The sequence below is a fragment of the Nyctereutes procyonoides genome, unplaced genomic scaffold, assembly GCF_905146905.1.
Source record: "Nyctereutes procyonoides isolate TBG_1078 unplaced genomic scaffold, NYPRO_anot_genome, whole genome shotgun sequence".
Classification (NCBI taxonomy): Eukaryota; Metazoa; Chordata; class Mammalia; order Carnivora; family Canidae; genus Nyctereutes; species Nyctereutes procyonoides.
This window is the reverse complement of record NW_026575020.1, coordinates 3401405-3427666: the sequence shown is the minus strand read 5'-3', so window position 1 is coordinate 3427666 and position 26262 is coordinate 3401405. Positions and strand designations below refer to the sequence as shown.

The following is a 26262-nucleotide window of genomic DNA, read 5'->3' as shown; positions in this document are numbered from 1 at the left end:
TTAATCTAATGATTTTCAAACCTTTTTTAAAAAAAGATTGATTTATTTTTTAAAAATATTTTATTTATTTACACATGAGAGACACACAGAGAGAGGCAGAGACATAGGCAGAGAGTGAAACAGGCTCCTTGTGGGGAGCCCAATGCAGGACTCGATCCCTGGATCCCAGGATCACACCCTGAGCCGAAGGCAGATGCTCAACCACTGAGGCACCCAGGCATCCCAAAAGATTGATTTATTTATGAGAGAGTATGTATGATCATGTGCTTGTGCAATGGGAGGAAAGAGGGAGAGAGAGAACCTCAAGTAGGCTCCCTGCTGACCTAAGAGTCCCCAACACAGGGCTTGATCCCAGGACCTTGAGATCATGACCTGAGCTGAAATCAAGTCAGACACTTAACCTGCTGAGCCACCCAGGCACCCCAATTATTTTCAAACCTTTAAAGTTTTTTTTTTCCTTTAAAGTTGTTTAAAAGATGCTTTCTTACCTGGAAGTTCACTAACTATAAATCCGATAAAATGGAGCCACTTCAGTTTGACGGAGACAGTCCATCTCTCAGCCCACAGTCTGTCACTATATGAGACACTTCTGACAAAGTCCAGGTAGCTCATTTGGAAAGCTACTGTTCTAGCCAAAAGAGCTAGGCATAGTAAATTACTGGGTACAGTAATTTATGTGAGCCTTTATTCCATGTTTCTGTGAAAAAATAAGTGCCAGTAAACTAGTTTGATGCATATCAGTTCCCCACATATACTGCTCTGAGGAAGGATTGCCTTTGTGAAGTGCAATATCTTGGGTTGGATGACCTCTATGAGAGAAAACGCCTGTGGTGGGAATGGGCAAGGTGGAAAGAGTTGAGCCCAGCAGAAACTTCATTATCAAGAGTAATGGAAGACAAGTGAGTTTTCTTTTTGCCCCAAGTGATCTATGCTTTGGGAGATGTCACAGAGCAACACTGATGGGGCAGGAGATGCTTTACTTGAATCATGAAATGTGAATTAAATCTGCATTTGGTAAATGAATGGAGAATAACTCTTGCCAAAAATTTTCTACAGCTCTTGTCCTTCTGGTTGCCATTCTCTTGAAGCTAGGATGAGTAAAAAAATGGAGCATTCCTGGTTCACTAGAGAATCAAAGAGATGAGTTTGGTTTGTGTGATCTGGTGCCTTTTTGTTATCAAAATAAGTTGTAAATTCTGTTATGTAGTGGCACAGGTCTAAATTCCTGTCTGTATCTGTATATAAAATCATTTATTCAGGAGAATTCAGGAGAAGGAATGAATAAGTACATCTACTTTATTTCTATAGTGAAAAAAGTGAACATAAAATTTGAAAAATGGGATAATCAGTAGAAGGGAACAATCTGAGAAAATGTTATCAATAAAAACAGAATTCAGATGAGATACTCATAGTCATATAAGCCTGGCCAATGACTTCTTTCTTATTGAGTAATGGGAGACGAGTAATGGGAGATGATGTCAAATGCCTGGGAGGAAGGCAACAATCTGGGACTCTTATTTGTCACTTACAGAGTGACTCAGACAGAGTCTTAGGGCCAATGTGGGAGAGAAATCAGGGACTAGACACACAACCATTGGGACTGATTTGAATAAACATCACCGAGGACTCTGTCACGGTGCCTTAAAGAAAATAAACTCTTGATTCTGTAAGAACGTTGATGGGGAAGATGTAAGTGTGGGATGAGGCACTCAACAACAAGAAGATTCATCACAGTTGAGGCTTGATCCCAGCAGATAGCAGCAGGTAGTACAGAAACAAGTGATCTGGTGGCAGGTGGGGCCACAACAGCTGGGTACTCAGCAGCTAGTGTGGCAGCAACTGGACATACCACATCTGGGCTGGTAGCAGCTGGGGCACCAACACATCTCCCAGCAGAGGCTGTGCCACAGCTCTGTTCAGAGCAGATGGAACAAAGACAGGAGCTGACCATGGGGTCAGATGGTGGAAGTTCTGGGTAGGTTTCCAGATGAATGAGTTCCTGAGTTTGGCTATCTCCTTCCATATTGTCCGTTTTGCACTCAGCCGAGATGGTGCTCTGCAAAAATGAAACGCAACCATAATCTCCAACTAACTTTCCTTCCCATAAACATGTTTCACCCACCGTACTAACTTATCTCCTACTGCAACTTTCTGCCAAACACATCCTGCTCCCCAGCTGGAATGTAATTTGGCATTATGATCAACATGTCCCCAAGAAAAGGAAGGAAGGGGAAGATCTCAGGGACCAAGCACCTGTGCAGTGGGCATGTATGATGACTTGGAGTAATGCAGGACCTCTGAATCATAGAAGGGAACAAAACAATCTCTGGCATTTGGTGCAGGAACTGTGAAGCATTGGAGGGAAAGAAAGCTGCCTGTTCTAGGGGGGTGGGACAAATATGAGGAAGAAGAAAGAGAAAAGAATGTGGGCATTCATAGGAGTCATGATAGACAAAAGGCTGGCACTTCTGCTCCTGAACTAATGGTGCTACCTTGATACTAAGGGATCTGAGGTTTGATTCAGGCTTTGAGAGGAAGAGGAGACCTAGGCCCTGGGTCACCTCCTGGGAGCCCTAGAGAGACCTTTGTAGAGCTAGGAAGGCTCCTGCCCCAGGCATACTCCAACATTGGAGACTTGCTCTCCAGGAGGCTCTGGACAGACTGCCGAGACCAGACAGACTGCCAAGCATGTTTGGATGACCAGATGAAAAACTACATGACCTATGTTTTCTACCATTTGCTGGATGTTGACTTAATGCTTCATATACATTTTCTTTCATTCTTGAAGCAATTTCTTTTTCTCTCAAGATTTTATTTAAATTCAAGTGTAGTGGAAGGGGAGATGGGTGGGGGGATGGGGTAACTGGGTGATGGGCACTTAGGAGGGCACTTGATGGGATGAACACTGGGTATGATACTATATGTTGGCAAATTGAACTTCAGTAAAATAAAGAAATAAATAAAATAAAATTAATTCAAGTTAGTTCACAGTGTAGTATTAGTTTCAGGGGTAGAATTTAGTGATTTATCAGTTGCATATAATACCCAGTGCTCATTCCATCATGTGCCCTCCTTAATGCCCATCACCCAGTTACCCCATCTACCCATCCACCTCCCCTCCAGCAACCTTCAGTTTATTACCTATGCTTGAGTCTCTTATGGCTTGCCTCTCTCTCTGTCTTCATCTTATTTTATTTTCCTCTCTCTTCCCCTATGTTCATATGTTTTGTTTCTTAAATTCCACATATGAGTGAAATCATATGGTATTTGTCTTTCCCTAACTGACTTACCTCACTTAGCATAATATACTCTAGTTCCATCCGTGTCATTGCAAATGGCAAGATTTAATTCTTTTTGAATTAAATATATATATATATGAAACTCAGCCACCAAATATTATATATATATATATATAATATATATACATATATCCATTCATCAGTTGCTAGACATTTGGGCTCTTTCCAGGTTTTGGCTATTGTGGATCATGCTGCTATTAACATTTGGGTGTATTTGCTCTTCAAATCACTATTTTTGTATCCTTTGGATAAATATCTAATAGTGCAATTGATGGGTCCCAAGGTAGTTCTATTTTTAACTTATTGAAGAACCCCCTTTTCTAGAGTGGCCACAACAGTTTATGTTCCCACCAACAATGTAAGAGGGTTCCTTTTTTCTGCATCCTCTCCAACATCTGTTGTTTCCTAAGTTGTTAATTTTAGCCGTTCTGGCAAGTGTGAGATGGTATCTCATTGTGTTTTTTATTTGTATTTCCCTGATTTCTGAGTAATGTTGAACATTTCTTCTTATTTCTGTTGGCCATTTGTATGTCTTCTTTGGAGAAATGTCTGTTCATGTCTTCTGCACATTTCTTGATGAGCTTCTTTGTTTTTCGGGTGTTGAATTTGATAAGTTCTTTACAGATTTTGGATACTAACCCTTTATCCATATGTCATTTGCAAATAACTTCTTCCATTTCATCCCAATAGTTATTTTTTGCTTTTGTTTCTTTTTTCTCCAGAGACATCAAGTAAGAAGTTGCTATGTCCAAGGTCAAAGAGCTTGCTGCTCTAGTATTTTGATGGATTCCTGTGGCACATTTAGGTCCTTCATCCATTTTGAGTTTATTTATATGTATGGTGTAAGAAACTGGTCCTGTTTCATTATTCTGCATGCTGCTGTTCAGTTTCCCAACACTATTTCTTTAAGAGATTGTCTTTTTTCCATTGTATATTTTTTCCTGCTTTTTGAAGATTAGTTGACCATAGAGTTGATGGTCCACTTCTGCGTTTTCTGTTCTGTTCCATTGATCTTCGTGTCTGTTTTGTGCCAGTATCATACTGTCTTGATGATTATGGCTTTGTAATATAGCTTGAAGTCTGGAATTGTGATGGCTCCTGCTTCACTTTTCTTTTTCAACATTACTCTGACTATTTGGAATTTTATTGGCTCCATAGAAAATTTAGAATTGTTTGTTCTAGTTCTGTGTTATTTTGATAGGGATTGAATTGAATATGTAGATTGCTCTGGGAAATGTAGACATTTTAACAATATTTGTTCTTCCAATACATGAGCATGGAGTATTTTCCATTTCTTTGTGTCTTCCTCAATTTCATTCCTTTGTTAAAAATATATTTTTTATTGGAGTTAAATTTGACAACATATAGCATAGCACCCAGTGCTAATCCCGCGAAGTGCCCCCCGCAGTGCGCGTGAAACAGTCACCCAAACCCACCGCCCACCTCCCTTTCCATTACCCCATGTAATGTTGCTGTTAGGTGTCTTCCCAGAGTTAGGTGTCTCTCATGTTATATCACCCTCGCTGATACTTTCACTCATTTTCTCTCCTTTCCCTTTATTCCCTTTCACTATTTTTTATATTCCCCAAATGAATGAGACCATATAATCTTTGTCCTTCTCCAAAGTGATGTATTTCACTCAGCATAATATACTCCAGTTCCAACCATGTCGAAGCAAATGGTGGGTATTTGTCACTTCTAATGGCTGAGTAATATTCCATTGTATACATATACCACATCTTCTTTATCCATTCATCTTTGGATGGACACCAAGGCTCCTTCCACAGTTTGGCTATTGTGGACATTGCTGCTATGAACATTGGGGTGCAGGTGTTCCGGTGTCTCACTGCATCTGTATCTTTGGGGTAAATCCCGAGCGGTGCAATTGCTGGGTCTTAGGGCAGATCTATTTTTAGCTCTTTGAGGAACCTCCACACAGTTTTCCAGAGTAGCTGTACCAGTTCACATTCCTAACAACAGTGCAAGAGGGTTCCCCTTTCTCTACAACCTCTCCAACAGTTGTTGTTTCCTGTCTTGTTAATTTTCACTGGTGTGAGGTGGTATCTCATTGTGGTTTTGATTTGTATTTCCCTGATGGCCAGTGATGCAGAGAATTTCCTCATGTGCTTGCTGGCCGTGTCTATGTCTTCCTCTCTGAGATTTCTGTCCATGTCTTTTGCCCATTTCATGATTGGATTGTTTGTTTGCTGTTGAGTTTAATAAGTTCTTTATAGATCTTGGATACTAGCCCTTTATCTGATACGTCATTGGCAATTATCTTTTCCCATTACGTAGGTTGTCTTTTAGTTTTGTGCACTGTTTCTTTAGCTGTGCAGAAGCTTTTTATCTTAAGTCCCAATAATTTATTTTTGCTTTTGTTTCCCTTGCCTTCATGGATGTATCTTGCAAGAAGTTTTGTGGTCAAGTTCAAAAAGGGTGTTGCCTGTGTTCTCCTCTAGGATTTTGATGGATTCTTGTCTCACATTTAGATCTTTCATCCATCTTGAGTTTATCTTTGTGTATGGTGTAAAGAATGGTCCAATTTCATTCTTCTGCATGTGGATGTCCAATTTTCCCAGCACCATTTACTGAAGAGACTTTTTTCCAGTATGTAGTCTTTCCTGCTTTGTCGAATATTAGTTGACCATAAAGTTGAGGGTCCACTTCTGGATTCTCTATTCTGTTCCATTGATCTATGTGTCTGTTTTTGTGCCAGTACCACACCGTCTTGATGACCACAGCTTTGTAGTACAACCTGAAGTCTGGCATTGTGATGCCCCCAGCTATGGTTTTCTTTTTTAAAATTCCCTGGCTATTCGGGGTCTTTTCTGATTCCACACAAATCTTAAGATGATTTGTTCCAACTCTTTGAAGAAAGTCCATGGTATTTTGATAGGGATTGCATTAAATGTGTAAATTGCCCTGGGTAGCATTGACATTTTCACAATATTAATTCTTCCAATCCATGAGCATGGAATATTTTTCCATCTCTTTGTGTCTTCCTCAATTTCTTTCAGAAGTGTTCTGTAGTTTTTAGGGTAGAGATCCTTTACCTCTTTGGTTAGGTATATTCCTAGCTATCTTTTGCTTTTGGGTGCAATTGTAAATGGGATTGACTCCTTAGTTTCTCTTTCTTCAGTTTCATTGTTAGTGTATAGAAATGCCACTGAAATCTGGGCATTGATTTTGTATCCTGCCACACTGCCAAATTGCTGTATGAGTTCTAGCAATCTTGGGGTGGAGGCTTTTGGGTTTTCTATGTACAGTATCATGTCATCTCCGAAGAGGGGGAGTTTGACTTTTTCTTTGCTAATTTGAATGCCTTTTATTTCTTTTTGTTGCCTGATTGCTGACTAGGCTAGGACTTCTAGTACTATGTTGAATAGCAGTAGTGAGAGTGGACATCCCTGCCGTGTTGCTGATCTTAGGGAAAAGGATCCCAGTATTTCCCCATTGAGAATGATATTTGTGGTGGGCTTTTCGTACATGGCTATTAAGATGCTGAGGAATATTCCCTCTATCCCTATACTCTGAAGAGTTTTGATCAGGAATGGATGCTGTATTTTGTCAAATGTTTTCTCTGCATCTATTGAGAGGATCTATAGTTCTTGTTTTTTCTCTTGTTGATATGATATATCACGTTGATTGTTTTACAAGTGTTGAACCAGCCTTGCATCCGGGGATAAATCCCACTTGATTATGGTGAATAATCTTCTTAATATACTGTTGGATCCTATTGGCTAGTATCTTGTTGAGAATGTTTGCATCTGGGCAGCCCCGGGTGGCTCAGCAGTTTAGCGCCACCTTTAGCCCAGTTTGTGATCCTGGAGACCCGGGATCGAATCCCACATCGGGCTCCCTGTATGGAGCCTGCTTCTCCCTCTCCCTGTGTCTCTGCCAATCTCTCTCTCTCTCTCTCTCTCTCTCTCTCTCTCTCTCTCCATGTAAGTGTGTGTGTGTGTGTCATTAATAAATAAATAAAATCTTTAAAAAAAAGAGAGAGAGAATGTTTGCTTCTGTATTCATCAGGGATATTGGTCTATAATTCTCCTTTTTGGTGGGGTCTTTGTCTGGTTTGGAATTAAGGTAATGCTGACCTCATAGAAGTTTGGAAGTATTCCATCTCTTTCTATCTTTCGGAATAGCTTTGGTAGAATAGGTATTGTTTCTTCTTTAAATGTTTTTTAGAATTCCCCTGGGAAACCATCTGGCCCTGGACTTTTGTGACTTGGGAGTTTTCTGATGCCTGCTTCAGTTTCCTCCCTGGTTATCAGCCCGTTCAGGTTTTCTATTTATTCCTGTTCCAGTTTTGGTAGTTTGTAGTCTTGCAGAAATATGTCCATTTCTTCTAGATTGCCTAGTTTATTGGCATATAGCTGCTCATAATAAGTTTTTAAAATCGTTTGTATTTTCTTGGTATTGGTGGTGATCTCTCCTTTTTCATTCATGATTTTATTAATTTGAGTCTTTTTTTGTTTTTAATAAGGCTGCCTAATGGTTTATCTATCTTATGAATTCTTTCAAAGAACCAACTCCTGGTTTTGTTGATCTGTTCCACAGTTCTTTAGGACTCTATTTCATTGAGTTCTGCTGGAATCTTTATTAACTGTCTTCTTCTGCTGGGTGTAGGATCTATTTGCTGTTTTTTCTCCAGCTCCTTAGGTGCAAGGTTAGCTTTTGTATTTTCGTTATTTCCAGTTTTTTGAGGGATGCTTGTATTGTGATGTATTTCCCCCCTCAGAACTGCTTTTGCTATATCCCAAAGATTTTGAATGGTTGTATCTTCATTCTCATTAGTTTCCACGATCCTTATAATTCTTCTCTGAGTTCATGGTTGACACTTTCATCTTTTAGCAGGATGGTATTTAATCTCCACGTGTTTGAATTCCTTCCAAACTTCTTCTTGTAGTTTAGTTCTGGTTTCAAAGCATATGTTCTGAAAAAATGCAGGGAACAATCCCAATCTTTTGGTATCGGTTAAGACCTGATTTGTGACCCAGTATGTGGTCTATTCTGGAGACAGCTCCATGTGCACTTGAGAAGAATGTGTATTCAGTTGCGTTTGGATGTAAGCTTCTGTAAATATCTGTGAAATCCATCTGGTCCAGCGTATCATTTAAAGCTCTTGTTTCTTTGGAGATGTTGTGCTTAGAAGATCTATCTATTGAAGAAAGCACTGTGTTCAAGTCACCAAGTATAAGTGTATTATTATCTAAGTATGTCTTAACTTTGGTTATTAATTGATTGATATACTTGGCAGCTCCCACATTAGGGGCATAAATATTCATGATTGTTAGGTCCTCTTGTTGGATAGATCCTTTAAGTATGATATAGTGTCCCTCTTCATCTCTTACAACAATCTTTGGGATAAACTTTAGTTTATCTGATATGAGGATGGCTACCCCTTGCTTTCTTTGAGGACCATTTGAATGGTAAATGGTTTCCAACCTTTTATTTTCAGGCTGTAGGTGTCCTTAGGTCTAAAATGAGTCCCTTGTAGACAGCAAATAGATGGGTCTTGCTTTTTTATCCAGCCTGAAATCCTGCGCCTTTTGATAGGGTCATTAAGCCCGTTCACGTTCAGAGTTACTATTGAAAGATATGAGTTTAGTGTCATCATAATACCTATTCAGTCCCTGTTTTTTGAGGATTATTTCTTTGTACTTCCTCTTCTTTTACAGAGTCCCCCTTGATATTTCTTGCAGTACTGGTTTGGTGGTCACATATTCCTTCAGTTTCTACCTATGTTGGAAGCTCTTTATCTCTCCTTCTATTCTGAATGAGAGCCTTGCTGGATAAATTCTTCTCATTTAGGACCTTGAATATATCCTGCCAGCCCTTTCTGGCCTGCGAGGCCTCTGTGGAGAGGTCTGCTGTTAACCTAATACTTCTCCCCATAAAGGTTAGGGATCTCTTGTCTCTTGCTGCTTTAAGGATTTTCTCTTTGGAATTTGCAAGTTTTACTATTAAATGTCGGGGTGTTGAATGTTTTTTATTGATTTTAGGGGGGATCTCTCTATCTCCTGGATCTGAATGTCTGTTTCCCTTCCCAAGTTAGGGAAGTTCTCAGCTATGATTTGTTCAAATATGCTTTCTGGTCCTTTGTCCTTTTCAGTGCCCTCTGGAACCCCAATTAAACGTAGATTTTTCCTTTGAGGCTGTCATTTATTTCCCTCAACTTTCCTCATGATCTTTTAATTGTTTTTCTCTTTTTACCTCAGTTTCCTTCCTTGCCATCAACTTGTCTTCTATGTCACTCACTCTTCTTCTAACTCATTAACCCTCATGGTTAGGACCTCCAGTTTGGATTGCATCTCATTTAATTGATTTTTAATTTCGGCCTGATTAGATCTAAATTCTGCAGTCATAAAGTCTCTTGAATCCTTTATGCTTTTTTTCCAGAGCCACCAGTAGCTTTATAATTGTGCTTCTGAATTGGGTTTCTGACATTGAATTGTAATCCAAATTCTGTAACTCTGTGGGAGAGATTACTGCTTCTGATTCTCTTGTGGTGAGTTCTTCCTTCTAATCATTTTTGCTCAGTGCAGAATGGCTAAAAACAAGTTGTACTGGAAAAAGAGATAAAGGAGGGCAAACAAAAAAACAAGGAGGGGTATCCTCTCATTCTATATTTTAAGTCCCTCGACTTCCCCTGGAGCTTTCCAGTGCTGCTCGGTCAAAAACTTGCTCTTCCCCTGTCCTTCTAGCTGGTCTTCTTGGGGAGGGGCTGCTGTGCTGATTCTCAGGTGTGTGCACCCGAGGGCACTGCCCTGCCCCCTGCCAGGTGCACGGTTCAGTGGGAGCCGTTTATCCTGTGAGGCCCCTGTTCCCTGGCGGCCCTGCTCAGTCCCAGGCGCAAGGTGACACCAGGAGGAACAACAGTGGCGGCGGCCAGCCCTCCAGCTCTAGAGTCAGCTCCCGCAGTAACTACCACAGTCTCCCAGTCCACAGGGGCCTGACGCTCTGGGGGTGTGTGGGGGGCACTGCTCTGCACAGCTCGGGGCCACCCGGCAGTAGGAGCGTCCCTGCCGTCCTGTGACCTCCCAGCCTCTGCCTGTCCTGGGGGGAACACCGGATCCTGGGCTGTGTCCCCCAGCGCCTTGGGCTCCGGAGCCTGCACCGCTGGAATTGCACTCCCGGGCCGCGCAGCCCCCTCCGCGTGGAGCTGCCACCTGAGCCACCGCCTGAGCTGGTCCCGGGCCCCGCAAGGCACACGCTCCAGACCTTTAGGGAGCTTAGCACGTGTGTGGCGTGCTCTTCCCCGGCGACAGTCCCTCCGTTAGTGACCCTGGGAGCCAGGGGTACCACTGCCCCTCCTGGATTCCTGCCCGAGTTCCCTGCAAGCGCCTTTCCGACCAGGAAGAATCTCTTCCCGCTTCTCTGGGCCTGGACTTTCCTGCCTGGAGGCTCTTGCCGCTCGGCCTTAGCCTGACTCCTCGCGGGAGCCCCTCCCCCTTGGACGCTTTTTTTATTTCTTTATTTTTTTCCGTCTTCCTACCTTGATAGAAGCGTGAACACTTCTCACTGTAGCATTCCAGCTGTTCTCTCTTTAAATCTCAGGCCGAATTCGTAGGTTTTCAAGATGATTTTAAGGTTATCTAGGTAACTTGGTGGGGACAGGTGACTTGGGGACCCTACTCTTCCGCCATCTTGCCCTGCCTCCCCTCAATTTCATTCTTAAGTGTTATATAGTTTTCAGAGTATAAATCTTTTACCTCTTTGGCTACATGTATTCTTTTTTTGTATATTATTTATTGGAGTTCAATTTGCCAACATATAGTGTAACACCAGTGCTCATTCCATAGAGTGCCCCCCTCAGTGCTTGTCACCCAGTCACCCCATGCCCCCGCCCACCTCCCCTTCCAATACCCCTTGTTTGTTTCCCAGAGTTAGGAGTCTCTCATGTTTTGTTACCCTAATTTTTCCCACTCATTTTCCCTCCTTTCCCTTATAATCCCTTTCACTATTTCTTATATTCCCCATATGAGGGAAACCACATAATGATTGTCCTTCTCCGATTGATTTACTTCACTCAGCATAACATCCTCCAGTTCCATCCACATCTAAGCAAATGGTGGGCATTTGTCATTTCTAATGGATGAGTAATATTTTATTGTATATATAGACCACATCTTCTTTATCCATTCAACTGTCAATGGACATTGAGGCTCCTTACACACTTTGGCTATTGTGGACACTGCTACTATAAACATTGGGGTGCAGGTGTCCCGGCATTTCACTGCCTCTATATATTTGGGGTAAATCCCCAGTAGTACAATTGCTGACTTGTAGGGTAGCTCTACTTTGAACTCTTTGAGGAACCTCCACAGTTTTCCAGAGTGGCTGTACCAGTTCACATTCTGAAAGCCTTTCCCTTAAGATCAGGAACACGACAGGGATGTCCACTCTCACCACTGGTATTCAACATAGTACTAGAATTCCTAGCCTCAGCAATCAGGCAACAAAAGAAATAAAAGGCATTCACATTGGCAGAGAAGTCAAACTCTTCCTTTTTGCAGATGACATAGAAACCCAAAAGACTCCACTTCAAGATTGTTAGAACTTATACAGCAATTCGGCAGTGTGGCAGGATACAAAATCAATGCCCAGATTTCAGTGGCATTTCTATACACTAACAATGAGACTGAAGAAAGAGCAATTAAGGAGTCAATCCCATTTACAATTGCACCCAAAAGCGTAAGATACCTAGGAATATACCTAACCAAAGAGGTAAAGGATTTCTACCCTAAAAACTACAGAACATTTCTGAAAGAAATTGAGGAAGACACAAAGAGATGGAAAAATATTCCATGCTCATGGATTGGAAGAATCAGTATTGTGAAAATGTCAATGCTACCCAGGAAAATTTACATGTTCAATGCAATCCCTATCAAAATATCGTGGACTTTCTTTTTTTAAGATTTTATTTATTTATTCATGAGAGAGAGAGAGAGAGAGACAGGCCGAGGGAGAAGCAGGCTCCATGCAGGGAGCCCAATGCAGGACTTGATCCCAAGATGCAAGGATCACACCTCGAGCCAAAGGCAAACACTCAACTGCTAAGCCAGTCAGGCATCCAATACCACAGACTTTCTTCACAGAGTTGGAACAAATCATCTTAAGATTTGTGTGGAAACAGAAAAGACCTCGAATAGCCAGGGGAATATTGAAGAAGAAAACTAATGCCAGGGGCATCACAATGCTGGATTTCAAGGTGTATTACAAAGCTGTGATCATCAAGACAGTGTGGTCCTGGCACAAAAACAGACACATAGATCAATGGAACAGAATAGAGAACTCAGAAATGAGCCCTCAACTCTATGGTCAACTTGTCTTTAACAAAGCAGAAAAGACTATCCACTGGGAAAAAGACAGTCTCTTCAATAAATGGTGCTGGGAAAATTGGACAGCCACATGCAGAAGAAGGATACTAGACCACTCTCTTACACCATACACAAAGATAAACTCAAAATGGATGAAAGATTTAAATGTGAGACAAGAATCCATCAAAATCCTAGAGGAGAACAAGGGCAACACCCTTTTTGATCTTGGCCACAGCAACTTCTTGCAAGATACATCTATGAAGGCAAGGGAAACAAAATCAAAAATGAACTATTGGGACTTGATCAAGTTAAAAGACTTCTGTACAGCAAAGAAACAGTCAACAAAACTAAAGGACAACCTACAGAATAGGAGAAGATATTTGCAAATGACATATCAGATAAAGGGCTAGTATCCAAGATCTATAAAGAACTTCTTAAACTCAACACCCAAGACAAACAATCCAATAATGAAAGGGCAAAAGACATGAACAGAAATTTCACCAAAGAAGGCATACGCATGGCCAACAAGCACATGAGAAAATGCTCTGCATCACTTGCCATCAGGGAAATACAAATCAAAACCACAATGAGATACCACCTCACACAAGTGAGAATGGGGAAAATTAACAAGAAATAACAAATATTGGAGTGGATGTGGAGAAAGGGGAATGCTCTTGCTCTGTTGGTGGGAATCTCCTCTTTCCTTCATGATTTTACTTATTTGGATCCTTTATCTTTTATTTTTGATAAGCCTCGCTAGGGATTTACCCATTTTGTTAATTCTTTCAAAGAACCAACTCCTGGTTTCATTGATCTGTTCTTTCTTATTTTTAATTTCTGTATCATTGATTTCTGCTCTAATCTTTATTATTTCCCTTCTCTGGATGGACTTAGGCTCTATTTGCTATTCTTTTTCCAGCTCACCTAGGTGTAAGGTTAGGTTGTTATTTGAAACTTTTCATGCCTCTTGCGGAAGGCCTGTATTGCTATCTACTTCCCTCTAAAGACTGCCTTTGTTACATCCCAAAGATTTTGGACTGTTCGCTTTTATTTTCATTTACTTCCATACATTTTTTAATTCTTCTTAATTTCCTGGTTAACCCATTCATTCTTTAGTTGAATGTTCTTTAATCTCCATGTATTTTGGTCTTTTCCAATTTTTTTCTTGTGATTGACTTGATGTTTCATAGCATTGTGGTCTGAAAGTATGCATGGTATGATTTCAATCTTTCTGTATCAGTGGAGGCCTGATTTGTGACCCAGTCTGTGATCTATTCTGGATAATTTTCCCTGTGCACTTGAAAAGAATGATTCTACTGTCTTAGGATTAAAAGCTCTGAATATATCTGTTAAGTCCATCTGGTCTAGTGTGTCATTCAGAGCCCTTGTTTCCTTGTTTGTTTTCTGCTTACATTATACATCCCTTGCTGTGAGTGGGGTGTTAAAGTCCCCTAATATTATTACATTATTATCAATGAATTTCTTTAAGTTTATTATTAATTGATTTATATATTTGGCTGATCCCAAGTTAGGGCCATAAATATTTACAATTGTTAGATCTTCTTCTCAGATAGTAATTCCAGCTTTCTTTTGATGTCCATTAGATGGACATTAAATGGTTCTCCACCCTGTCACGTTCAATGTGGAGGTGTCTTTGGGTCTAAAATGAATCTCTTGTAAGCAGCAGATTGATGGGTCCTTTTTTTACCCATTCTGATGCCCTTTGTCTTTTTATTAGAGCATCTAGGCCTTTTATATATTCAGAGTAATTATTGAAAAATATGAATTTAGTGTTATTGTATTACCTATAAAGTCACTGTCCCTGTAGATTGTCTGTGTTCCTTTTTAGTGTGTATTGCTTTTGTTCTCTTTTTCCCAAAGTGTCCCCTTTAATATTTCTTGCAAAGCTGGTTTAACATTCACAAACTCCTATAGTTTCTGCTTGTCTTGGAAACTCTTATCTCTCCTTGTATTTTGAATGACAGCTTTGCTGGATAAAGTATTCTTGGCTGTGTATTGTTCCCATTTAGCACTGTGAATACTTCCATCCACTCCTTTATGGCCTGCCAGGTCTCAGTGGACATGTCAGCTGCTAACTTTATGTGTCTATTCTTGTAAGTTAAGGACCTTTTGTCCCTAGTGGCTTTCTGAATTCCCTATCTTTGTGTTTTGCAAGTTTTACTATAATATATATATATATATATATTATATATAGTAAATATATAATATATATAGTACTATATATATTATATAGTAAATATATAATGTATTATATAATATATAATATATTATGGTGTTGACCTGTTTTTGAGGGAGTTCTTTATGCATCTTGGACTTGAATGCCTATTTTCTTACTCAAATTAGGGAAATCCTCAGCTATAATTTGTTCAAATATACCTTCGGCCCCTTTTTCCTCCTCTTCTTCTAGGACTTCTATGATACAAGTTTTTTGTTTGTTTATGGAACTCCTGAGTTCCCTAAGTCTACCTTCATGATATAATAGTTTCCTTTCCATCTTCTCAGCTTTATTATTTTCCATAATTTTATCTACTATATCACCTATTCTCTGCTTCTTCAGTCCTCGTGATTATATCCAGTTGTTTTTGCATCTCAGTTATAGCATTTTTTAATTTCAGCCTATTTTTAGGTTCTTTATCTCTGTAGCAGGGGTTTCCAGAGAGAAATCCCTGGTGTCTTCTGTGCTCTTTTTTCAAGCCCATCTAATGTTCTTATGGCTGCTGTTCTAAATTCTTATTCAGATATATTGCTTATATCTGTTTTGAGCAAGTTCCCTGCCTCTGATTTCTTCTTTAACTTTCTTCTGAGGAGAGTTCCTCCGTCTTGTCATTTTGGCTAAGTTTCTGTCTTTTGCATATTATGGAAGCTTGTTATATTTTCTGCACCAGAGAGTAATGCTATATTAAAAAGGGATCATATACTTTCCAGGACCTGGCACTTCAGCAAATGCTTTTGGTATATACTCTTTGCACTTTGCTGTTGCATTTTAGGTCTTCTTTCCCATGAGTTGTCCTCTGCAGAGTTCCTCCTTGCTTGCAGTGGGGACTGTTTGGGCCTTTAACTAGGTATGCTTTGATTTGTTAAAATAAGCCTAAGAAAAAAGAAATAAAGAAAAGAATAAGTCTGATCAAAAAAAGATACAGAAAAGGAAAAATAAGAAAAAAAAACCCAAAGCCTATAAGCCTGATTTCAAAGAAAAAAAAAGTAAAAACAAAAGCCTTATTGGAAGGAAAATGGAAAAAGGAATGAAACAAACAAATAATTATAAGCCTGATTCTAAAGGGGAAAAAAAAGAAGAAGGAAAAGAAAACAAACATCTGATGGTATTTCCAACAGAACTGAACATGATGCTTTGAAGCACTGTATGATCAGTAGGCTTGGCGCAAGTGGGGTGCTGTCTGTGCTGCTGTTTGAGGGAGAGGCCCATTGTACTGGCTCAGTCAGTGCTGACCAGTGAATATGCACTTGCCAAGCATGGGGCATGAGGACAGGCTTTGAAGTAAGCAGCTCCTACCTCCATTGGGGCCCACTGCATTGTTCTTTGAAGTCTGACCCTGTTGGTGGTGAGGGGAATATGGGGTCTCCCCACTCTGTTGTCATTAGACAGGGTATCTCATATCCTCTGCTGTTCAGGAAGCCCTCACAGAAAACCAAGGACCATCAGCCATTTTATCTTTGGCACATGGCGGGGATTCAAAACTTCACATCTACTCTGCATAGATCCACTGCATCCACTGAGGAAGAGCTCCCTACCAGGCTGTATCTAGCATCCTCGGTGCCAGAAAAGCAGTCGCATTCCTGCACAGTGTGTGAAATCTGTGAGTAGCAGCTGAAAAAGCATCACCAGGTTGTCTGCCCCGTGTATACATCTCATCAACTATGGGAGACAGGCTATCTAACACCTACAGGATCCTTTCTCCTTAGAGATGCAATATAGCCTCTTTCACATGTATTGCAGAAGGGGACCAAACCCAGTGAGACTCGGGAGATCCCGACAACAGTATAGGCCTCTAGAGTTGGTGCCTTCCATTTCCCCAGGAGGATATGAAAAAGATCCAAAAGTGGACTGCCATAAGCTCAGAGTATGAGATACACAACTGAAAAACACTGTGAAACAAAGACAACTTGGCTCCGAAGGTTGAGAGTCCATGAAGATTACTTCATTTTTTATAGTAAAATTCTATTTATTTATTTGACAGAGAGTAAAAGAAGAAAGAACAAGGGACAGAGGAAGAGGAGGGCAATAGCCGACTCCCCATTGAGCAATCACTGAGGGAGCCTGATCCGGACTTAAGCCCCAGACCCCAGAGACATGATCTGAGCCAAAGTCAGACTCTGAACAAACTGAGCCACATACGTGCTCCAGGGACTTGTGTGGACCCAATAACGGACCCTCTCAACCCCTCTCTCTTTGTCCCCTTTATTCTCCCACAGAAACGGCCGCCTTCCACTCCATGGCACAACAGTCTGCCTCTCCCCCAATTCACTTAAACACCCCTCATACCTGCAGGGCCATGTCCCCCCAACCACACAGATCCTTCTTCCAACCTTCCTATCAATTTCCTGGGTGTTCCAAGTGACCTGAGCTCAATAGAACTGTGATGCAGGGATCAGGAAAGCCCATGGCCACCTCCTTCTCTGCCACTTAACTCCTCCCACCTAATCCTTGAAGGAATTCTTAAAGTACATCCTAAGGTTCCCATGGTAGAAGTGAGGAAATCGGGACAGAGATAGGTAATGTCAGAGTTTGGTTTTTCCCAGAAGCTACTCTGAAGAACAGCATTCAGGCATGTGGTTTCTTGCGGGAGGGAGGGCAGATCCCACTGGTTGGAAGGTGGGGAAGTGATACAGGATGGAGGCCAGCGTCACAGTTTTCAACTGGCTCAATCCTGAGAAATAGATCAGAAAAGAATAGAAACAGCCATGTCAGGATTCTCCTCTTTCAGGAGCAAGGACAGCCCTGCAGTCACATACACCAACTCTCCAGAAGCATTGGTTGAGCGCTTCTGTCAGTGCGGCACACACCCAGGCAACATGACATCCTGCTGCTGCATGAAAACAGCCCGCCCCGAGGCATAGAGATGCAGATCTGCTGCTGTGTAGAAATTGTCCTGAACACAGGAAGATCTGATCTCTATGCCCGGCATGTGTAAGGCATCATCTACAGTCTACGATTTTCTCCACTCGGACCCCACATTTTCTCCTTCACGATGGCAGGCAGGCACAATTTGTGTAAAAGGAAGACAGAGGAGAAAGAAGAGGGAAAAGAGGAGGAGAAGGGATGGCACGGTGGGACGCAGGAAGAGAAAACAGTAACTGTGGAGTCAGTGCGACTAAATATCTCACTCTGCTGGTTAACAAGGTTAGGGCTAGGGTCACCGACTCATCCCAAACTGCCCCGCTTATACCACTGACAGGCCCACGGCCTGGGAAAACACTCATTTCTGGGTAAATGAGAGCAGGACTGCTGGTCACTCAGGAAGTATGTTCATGGATGCTTGTTGAGTCCTGTTTCTATCCACCTGCTCGATTCGGCCTTGACATATGGAAGACATGATGCCAGACGTCCTCCACCCAAGTGTCTTTGATTGCACTGCCCTATGCAAACGGGGTAGGGTGCTCCCAGAGACAGATGCCTGCGGGCCTCTGGAATGAGGCACTTTGGGGAAACAGACTCGGGCTCCAGCATGATTGCAATTCATCACTATGAACATATCAACATCAAGCTCCCTTCACCTCAGGGATACTCCCAGTCTGCATGCAACCCAAGTACCAGTGCTGGGCAAGGAGCACGAAACTGACTCACCAACCACTTCCCAGGAACTGCATCACGTGATCCCATGGCCCCGGAAGCAAGAACGAGGCTGCTGATGTGACCACCTTGCTTCCCTCTGACAATGTTCCTATGAGTTACTCTCAATTAAGAAACATGTTAAGCACCTACTCTCTAGGGATTCCTAACACTTAGGGAACTTCCTCTTCTACTAGGCACCAGTGACTATGGAAAACGGTATAAACAAGGGAAGTCCTGCCCATTGGTCCATACGTTGGGGGTGAGGGGGTCCAGTGTATAAAAGGCCCAGAATGGAAGGAGGCATCAGTGAGAATCTGAGAAAGTCACCTGAGACCAGAAGCCCACGCCTCCACCTGCGACACCATGAGTGAATCGTGCTGCTCCCCGTGCTGCCAGCCCACGTGCTGCAGGACCACCTGCTGCAGGACCACCTGCTGCCAGCCCAGCTGCTGTGGATCCAGCTGCTGCGAGCCTTGCTGCTGCCGCCCAACGTGCTGTCAGACCACCTGCTGCAGGACCACGTGCTGCAAGCCCGCATGCTGTGTGTCCAGCTGCTGCCAGCCCAGCTGCTGTGGGTCCAGGGGCTGCGGGTCCAGCTGCTGCGAGCCTTGCTGCAGCCGCCCAACGTGCTGTCAGACCACCTGCTGCAGGACCACGTGCTGCAAGCCCGCATGCTGTGTGGCCAGCTGCTGCCAGCCTAGCTGCTGTGGGTCCAGTGGCTGCGGGTCCAGCTGCTGCGAGCCTTGCTGCAGCCGCCCAACGTGCTGTCAGACCACCTGCTGCAGGACCACGTGCTGCAAGCCCGCATGCTGTGTGTCCAGCTGCTGCCAGCCTAGCTGCTGTGGGTCCAGTGGCTGCGGGTCCAGCTGCTGCCAGCCTTGCTGCTGCCGCCCAACGTGCTGTCAGACCACCTGCTGCAGGACCACCTGCTGCAAGCCCACATGCTGTGTGTCCAGCTGCTGCCAGCCTTGCTGCCGCCCCAGTTGCTGCTGCACACCCTGCTCCCAGCCAGCTTGCTGCACCCCCGTTATCTGCAGGAGAACCTGCTACCAGCCCACCTGCTGCTGCCTGCCCGGGTGCCTAGCCCAAGGCTGTGGATCCAGCTGCTGCCAGCCTTGCTGCTGCTGAGCAACTTGTTATACACTCAGCACTCACCGGAATGTATATCCTACGCCAGTTTGCCAAAGTTCCTGTCTTACAAGAAGTTGCTCCCTCGGCTTTCCTGGGGACACACACATGCTTACACTGCCCCTGTCATCTTTCTCAGCAATGCTTATGAGTCTATGGACGGAATGCAATCTACTTCAATTTGATTGTATTCTAGTGTCTCTGGTTTACTGTAGCAATTGCTGAGCCACTCCATTTGGTCAACCCCAGACGCTGGTCCACATCCATTGATTCACACTCTCAGTCTCCGGAAAGTGATCATCACCTTTCACTTCTACAGCATGTAAACACATTCTTATGAGTGCATATTAGCTCTCCGCAGTGATCAGTACTGATCATCTTTTTAGATAGATGCATTATAGTTAGTAAGTCCTGCCAGGTTACTAAGCTCTTTGCAATGGCTTTGAACTTTCTTCCTTCCGTTCTTTCCTAATAAAATCTGTGTCATCCTGCATCCAATGTTTCTATGTTCGTGTGGTTTTTCATGTGTGTGTGTGTGTGTGTGTGTGTGTTATTACAGCACTTCCTTTATGAAGTCCTTCTTGAAGTTTTACTCTATGTATACACTTAGGTAGATATGACGCCCAAAGTAAATTGAAGCTTCAATATATTTATTATCTCATTCAGTTACCACAATTGTCCCACAAATCAGGCAGAGCCAGGATTATCATTCCATTTTCATTCTCACTTAGAGAGCAGGAAATGCTTGACCATACAGCAAATAATTGACAGAAGCAGGTCCTTTGATTTCAGGTCAAGGACATTTTTAGTTACATCTTTCTAAAAATAGAAATAATCCTGGTGATGGGGCATAAGGGAGGCATACATTGTGAGTTGTTTCCATAGCAAAGGAAATAATTATAAATTTCCTATAGAGAACCATTTCAGTCTACAAACCTCTTCCTAAACATTGTTCTCAGCTTTATGACCAATATGCCTTTAAGAGTTCTGGTTAATGAAAAGGGGCTTTGCAACTTCTCTGACATGAGATTCATTAGCACATATAGTGTTCCTGGCCCTATTCTTGCCGAGGGGAACCTGTTCTTTGTTGTCATGGATTGGCGTACTGGTATCATTGCTTTTATCTCTTTTTTTTTTAAGAGTTATATATTTATTTATTCATTTATTTATTTATTTATTTATTTATTTATTTATTTGAGAGAGAGCATGAGTGGGAAAGGCAGAGGGAGGTGGAGATAGAATCTCAAACAGACTCCCCCCATGAGCGTAGAGCCTGACCCAGGGCTCAGTCTGACAAGCCTGAGATCATGATCTGAGGCAAAACCAAGAGTGGATGCTTCTCTGAATGCGCCACCCAAGTGCCCCTCATTTCATTCATCTTAAAGAAATTGGTATGAAGAATCACCCTTGCAAGCACACAAGCTCAGGCCACAATTCCAAGGCTCTCAAACTTTGAGGCAATTTGATGTCCTGACCTGGACATTGTTCAGAGAAGAGAAGTTTGTAGAGTCCTGATAGTTGAGGTACCCATGCAGCAGGCATAGGCTGCTTTGATCCAATCACAGTCTTTAGGCGGTAAACAAAGAGAGAACGATTTCCTGTGTTCTTTTCTTGTAAGATTTTCTTTCTTTCTTCGTGAGAGACACCGGGAGAGAGGCTGAAACATAGGCAGAGGGAGAACAGGCTCCCTGTTGGGGGGTGGATGTGGGACTCCATTCCAGGACCCCAGGATCACCACCTGAGCTGAAGGCAGATGCTCAACCACTGAGCCACCAGGCTTCCCCAACTTCCTGTGTTCTGTGAGATAAAGACACATAGGCTAGAGGAAATTCACATCCGAATTTTCAAGAAAAGGAGGATAAAGGAGAATGAAAACAAAAACGGAGCAGAAAGGATGCACTCTTCCAAATCAAGACAGATGTTAGTTAGGTTGCCTCCCCAAAGGAGGAAACCTGGATCTTTGGGTGAAGAGCTGAATAACAAAGACAACTCTGAAGGCACCCAGCAGGACAAGGATTAGGAAGGCTCTGGGCAGAAAATAAAATAAGAGGTTTTGATCACGGCCACCTTCTCAAGAGATATAAAAATGCTTTGGAATAGTGAACACACTACATGTGACGGGGAGTATCGTCTTCCTAGAGGACGTATGTGGAATTCTCTGCCAGAGTACTTAAGTTCACAAGGCAGAGAACTTATGGGAAGAATTCCTGACATTTCTGAGGACCTGCCACACGCTGGGCACTCAGAGAGATGCTTTACCTGCACACTCTTTATTTGTCATACAATCCTGGAAAGTGAGCATCACTACTTCCATATTGTGGAGCTGAGGAAACCAGTGTGGAGGAAAGTAGCTTGTTCAAAATTGCATGTGCACTGAAACTCCATCTTGTTTTCAAAAACAGCTGTTTGGTGGGCTACACGTGAAATGATGAACACAGAAATCAGTGCAACAAAACCGAGAGTCCACAAATAGACACACGTTTCTTAGGCATTGAATTTTGCAGAAAGGTGCCAATTCTATAGGCAGAGAAAGTGTAGTCTTTTAAACAAATGGTGTTGGAACAATTAAACAGACATGCCCCCCCCACTCCTCAAAATAAACTTCAACCCATCCTTCATATCATATACAACATCCGACGCAAATAGATTATAGCCCCAAATGTAAAGCCCAAAACTACAAAACTTCCAGACAGAAATCTAGGGAAACGTTCTATAGAGCTCCTAGCTTCCACCGCCACCCCATAATGGGGCCTACTTCTGTTTGGGCCAACTTCGGAGGATGCCGCTAGCTTGCATTATCCGTTTTCTGTACTACTCCCTTCAATAACTGTGCAAGTCTTCATCTCCAATTTTATCTTCAATCACTAGGTTCTCTATCGTAGACGACGATAGATCTTGGTTATGAGAATTGGAATCGTTTAGAAGACTATTTAAATTCCTGTTCTGCTGCTACTCACCAGCTACATGTGTTGGGCAAAATATAAGCTGTATTTATGCTCCTTCATAAAACTTTCTCCTACATTTTGTGTCATCCGCCTTTTTTTTTTCCATACACACACACACACAGAGAGAGAGAGACAGAGAGAGAGAGGGAGAAAGCGAGCATTGCAGGGGTGTGGGACAGAGAATGAAGGAGGGGCCGAGCGGACTCCCACTGAGCTCCCACTGAGAGAGCCTGATGCGAGCCTCAGCCCCAGGACCCAGAGATCATGACCTGAGCCAAAGTCAGACTCTGAACAAACTGAGCCACACACGTGGCCCAGGGACATTTCCTCTTGTGTGGACCCAACACCGGACTCTCTCAACCCCTCTCTCTTTGTCTCCCTTTTCTCTCCCCACAGAAACGGCCCCCCTCCCCTCCGTGGCACAACAGTTTTCCTCTCCCCCAATTCACTTAAACACCCCTCATACCTGCAGGGCCATGTCCCCCCAACCACACAGATCCTTCTTCCAACCTTCCTATCAATTTCCTGGGTGTTCCAAGTGACCTGAGCTCAATAGAACTGTGATGCAGGGATCAGGAAAGCCCATGGCCACCTCCTTCTCTGCCACTTAACTCCTCCCTCCTAATCCTTGAAGGAATTCTTAAAGTACATCCTAAGGTTCCCATGGTAGAAGTGAGGAAATCGGGACAGAGATAGGTAATGTCAGAGTTTGGTTTTTCCCAGAAGCTACTCTGAAGAACAGCATTCAGGCATGTGGTTTCTTGCGGGAGGGAGGGCAGATCCCACTGGTTGGAAGGTGGGGAAGTGATACAGGATGGAGGCCAGCGTCACAGTTTTCAACTGGCTCAATCCTGAGAAATAGATCAGAAAAGAATAGAAACAGCCATGTCAGGATTCTCCTCTTTCAGGAGCAAGGACAGCCCTGCAGTCACATACACCAACTCTCCAGAAGCATTGGTTGAGCGCTTCTGTCAGTGCGGCACACACCCAGGCAACATGACATCCTGCTGTTGCATGAAAACAGCCCGCCCCGAGGCATAGAGATGCAGATCTGCTGCTGTGTAGAAATTGTCCTGAACACAGGAAGATCTGATCTCTATGCCCGGCATGTGTAAGGCATCATCTACAGTCTACGATTTTCTCCACTCGGACCCCACATTTTCTCCTTCACGATGGCAGGCAGGCACAATCTGTGTAAAAGGAAGACAGAGGAGAAAGAAGAGGGAAAAGAGGAGGAGAAGGGATGGCACGGTGGGACGCAGGAAGAGAAAACAGTAACTGTGGAGTCAGTGCGACTAAATATCTCACTCTGCTGGTTAACAAGGTTAGGGCTAGGGTCACCGACTCATCCCAAACTGCCCCGCTTATACCACTGACAGGCCCACGGCCTGGGAAAACACTCATTTCTGGGTAAATGAGAGCAGGACTGCTGGTCACTCAGGAAGTATGTTCATGGATGCTTGTTGAGTCCTGTTTCTATCCACCTGCTCGATTCGGCCTTGACATATGGAAGACATGATGCCAGACGTCCTCCACCCAAGTGTCTTTGATTGCACTGCCCTATGCAAACGGGGTAGGGTGCTCCCAGAGACAGATGCCTGCGGGCCTCTGGAATGAGGCACTTTGGGGAAACAGACTCGGGCTCCAGCATGATTGCAATTCATCACTATGAACATATCAACATCAAGCTCCCTTCACCTCAGGGATACTCCCAGTCTGCATGCAACCCAAGTACCAGTGCTGGGCAAGGAGCACGAAACTGACTCACCAACCACTTCCCAGGAACTGCATCACGTGATCCCATGGCCCCGGAAGCAAGAACGAGGCTGCTGATGTGACCACCTTGCTTCCCTCTGACAATGTTCCTATGAGTTACTCTCAATTAAGAAACATGTTAAGCACCTACTCTCTAGGGATTCCTAACACTTAGGGAACTTCCTCTTCTACTAGGCACCAGTGACTATGGAAAACGGTATAAACAAGGGAAGTCCTGCCCATTGGTCCATACGTTGGGGGTGAGGGGGTCCAGTGTATAAAAGGCCCAGAATGGAAGGAGGCATCAGTGAGAATCTGAGAAAGTCACCTGAGACCAGAAGCCCACGCCTCCACCTGCGACACCATGAGTGAATCGTGCTGCTCCCCGTGCTGCCAGCCCACGTGCTGCAGGACCACCTGCTGCAGGACCACCTGCTGCCAGCCCAGCTGCTGTGGATCCAGCTGCTGCGAGCCTTGCTGCTGCCGCCCAACGTGCTGTCAGACCACCTGCTGCAGGACCACGTGCTGCAAGCCCGCATGCTGTGTGTCCAGCTGCTGCCAGCCCAGCTGCTGTGGGTCCAGTGGCTGCGGGTCCAGCTGCTGCGAGCCTTGCTGCAGCCGCCCAACGTGCTGTCAGACCACCTGCTGCAGGACCACGTGCTGCAAGCCCGCATGCTGTGTGTCCAGCTGCTGCCAGCCTAGCTGCTGTGGGTCCAGTGGCTGCGGGTCCAGCTGCTGCCAGCCTTGCTGCTGCCGCCCAACGTGCTGTCAGACCACCTGCTGCAGGACCACCTGCTGCAAGCCCACATGCTGTGTGTCCAGCTGCTGCCAGCCTTGCTGCCGCCCCAGTTGCTGCTGCACACCCTGCTCCCAGCCAGCTTGCTGCACCCCCGTTATCTGCAGGAGAACCTGCTACCAGCCCACCTGCTGCTGCCTGCCCGGGTGCCTAGCCCAAGGCTGTGGATCCAGCTGCTGCCAGCCTTGCTGCTGCTGAGCAACTTGTTATACACTCAGCACTCACCGGAATGTATATCCTACGCCAGTTTGCCAAAGTTCCTGTCTTACAAGAAGTTGCTCCCTCGGCTTTCCTGGGGACACACACATGCTTACACTGCCCCTGTCATCTTTCTCAGCAATGCTTATGAGTCTATGGACGGAATGCAATCTACTTCAATTTGATTGTATTCTAGTGTCTCTGGTTTACTGTAGCAATTGCTGAGCCACTCCATTTGGTCAACCCCAGACGCTGGTCCACATCCATTGATTCACACTCTCAGTCTCCGGAAAGTGATCATCACCTTTCACTTCTACAGCATGTAAACACATTCTTATGAGTGCATATTAGCTCTCCGCAGTGATCAGTACTGATCATCTTTTTAGATAGATGCATTATAGTTAGTAAGTCCTGCCAGGTTACTAAGCTCTTTGCAATGGCTTTGAACTTTCTTCCTTCCGTTCTTTCCTAATAAAATCTGTGTCATCCTGCATCCAATGTTTCTATGTTCGTGTGGTTTTTCATGTGTGTGTGTGTGTGTGTGTGTTATTACAGCACTTCCTTTATGAAGTCCTTCTTGAAGTTTTACTCTATGTATACACTTAGGTAGATATGACGCCCAAAGTAAATTGAAGCTTCAATATATTTATTATCTCATTCAGTTACCACAATTGTCCCACAAATCAGGCAGAGCCAGGATTATCATTCCATTTTCATTCTCACTTAGAGAGCAGGAAATGCTTGACCATACAGCAAATAATTGACAGAAGCAGGTCCTTTGATTTCAGGTCAAGGACATTTTTAGTTACATCTTTCTAAAAATAGAAATAATCCTGGTGATGGGGCATAAGGGAGGCATACATTGTGAGTTGTTTCCATAACAAAGGAAATAATTATAAATTTCCTATAGAGAACCATTTCAGTCTACAAACCTCTTCCTAAACATTGTTCTCAGCTTTATGACCAATATGCCTTTAAGAGTTCTGGTTAATGAAAAGGGGCTTTG

The 26262-nt window shown here is 43.6% G+C and overlaps 2 protein-coding genes across 2 annotated transcripts; both read left to right on the top strand.

Moving 5' to 3' along the window:
- The first annotated feature begins 18723 nt into the window (after nt 1-18723).
- On the top strand, nt 18724-20055 carry LOC129504427 (keratin-associated protein 4-12-like). The gene has a single exon (XM_055317138.1). It carries the CDS (start codon nt 18798-18800, stop codon nt 19560-19562), a length of 765 nt encoding a protein of 254 aa, XP_055173113.1. The 5' UTR covers nt 18724-18797; the 3' UTR covers nt 19563-20055.
- Nucleotides 20056-24559: 4504 nt separating this feature from the next.
- LOC129504469 (keratin-associated protein 4-2-like) lies at nt 24560-25749 on the top strand. The gene has a single exon (XM_055317184.1). The coding sequence runs from the start codon at nt 24627-24629 to the stop codon at nt 25254-25256; it is 630 nt and encodes a 209-aa protein (XP_055173159.1). The 5' UTR covers nt 24560-24626; the 3' UTR covers nt 25257-25749.
- Nucleotides 25750-26262: the final 513 nt, after the last annotated feature.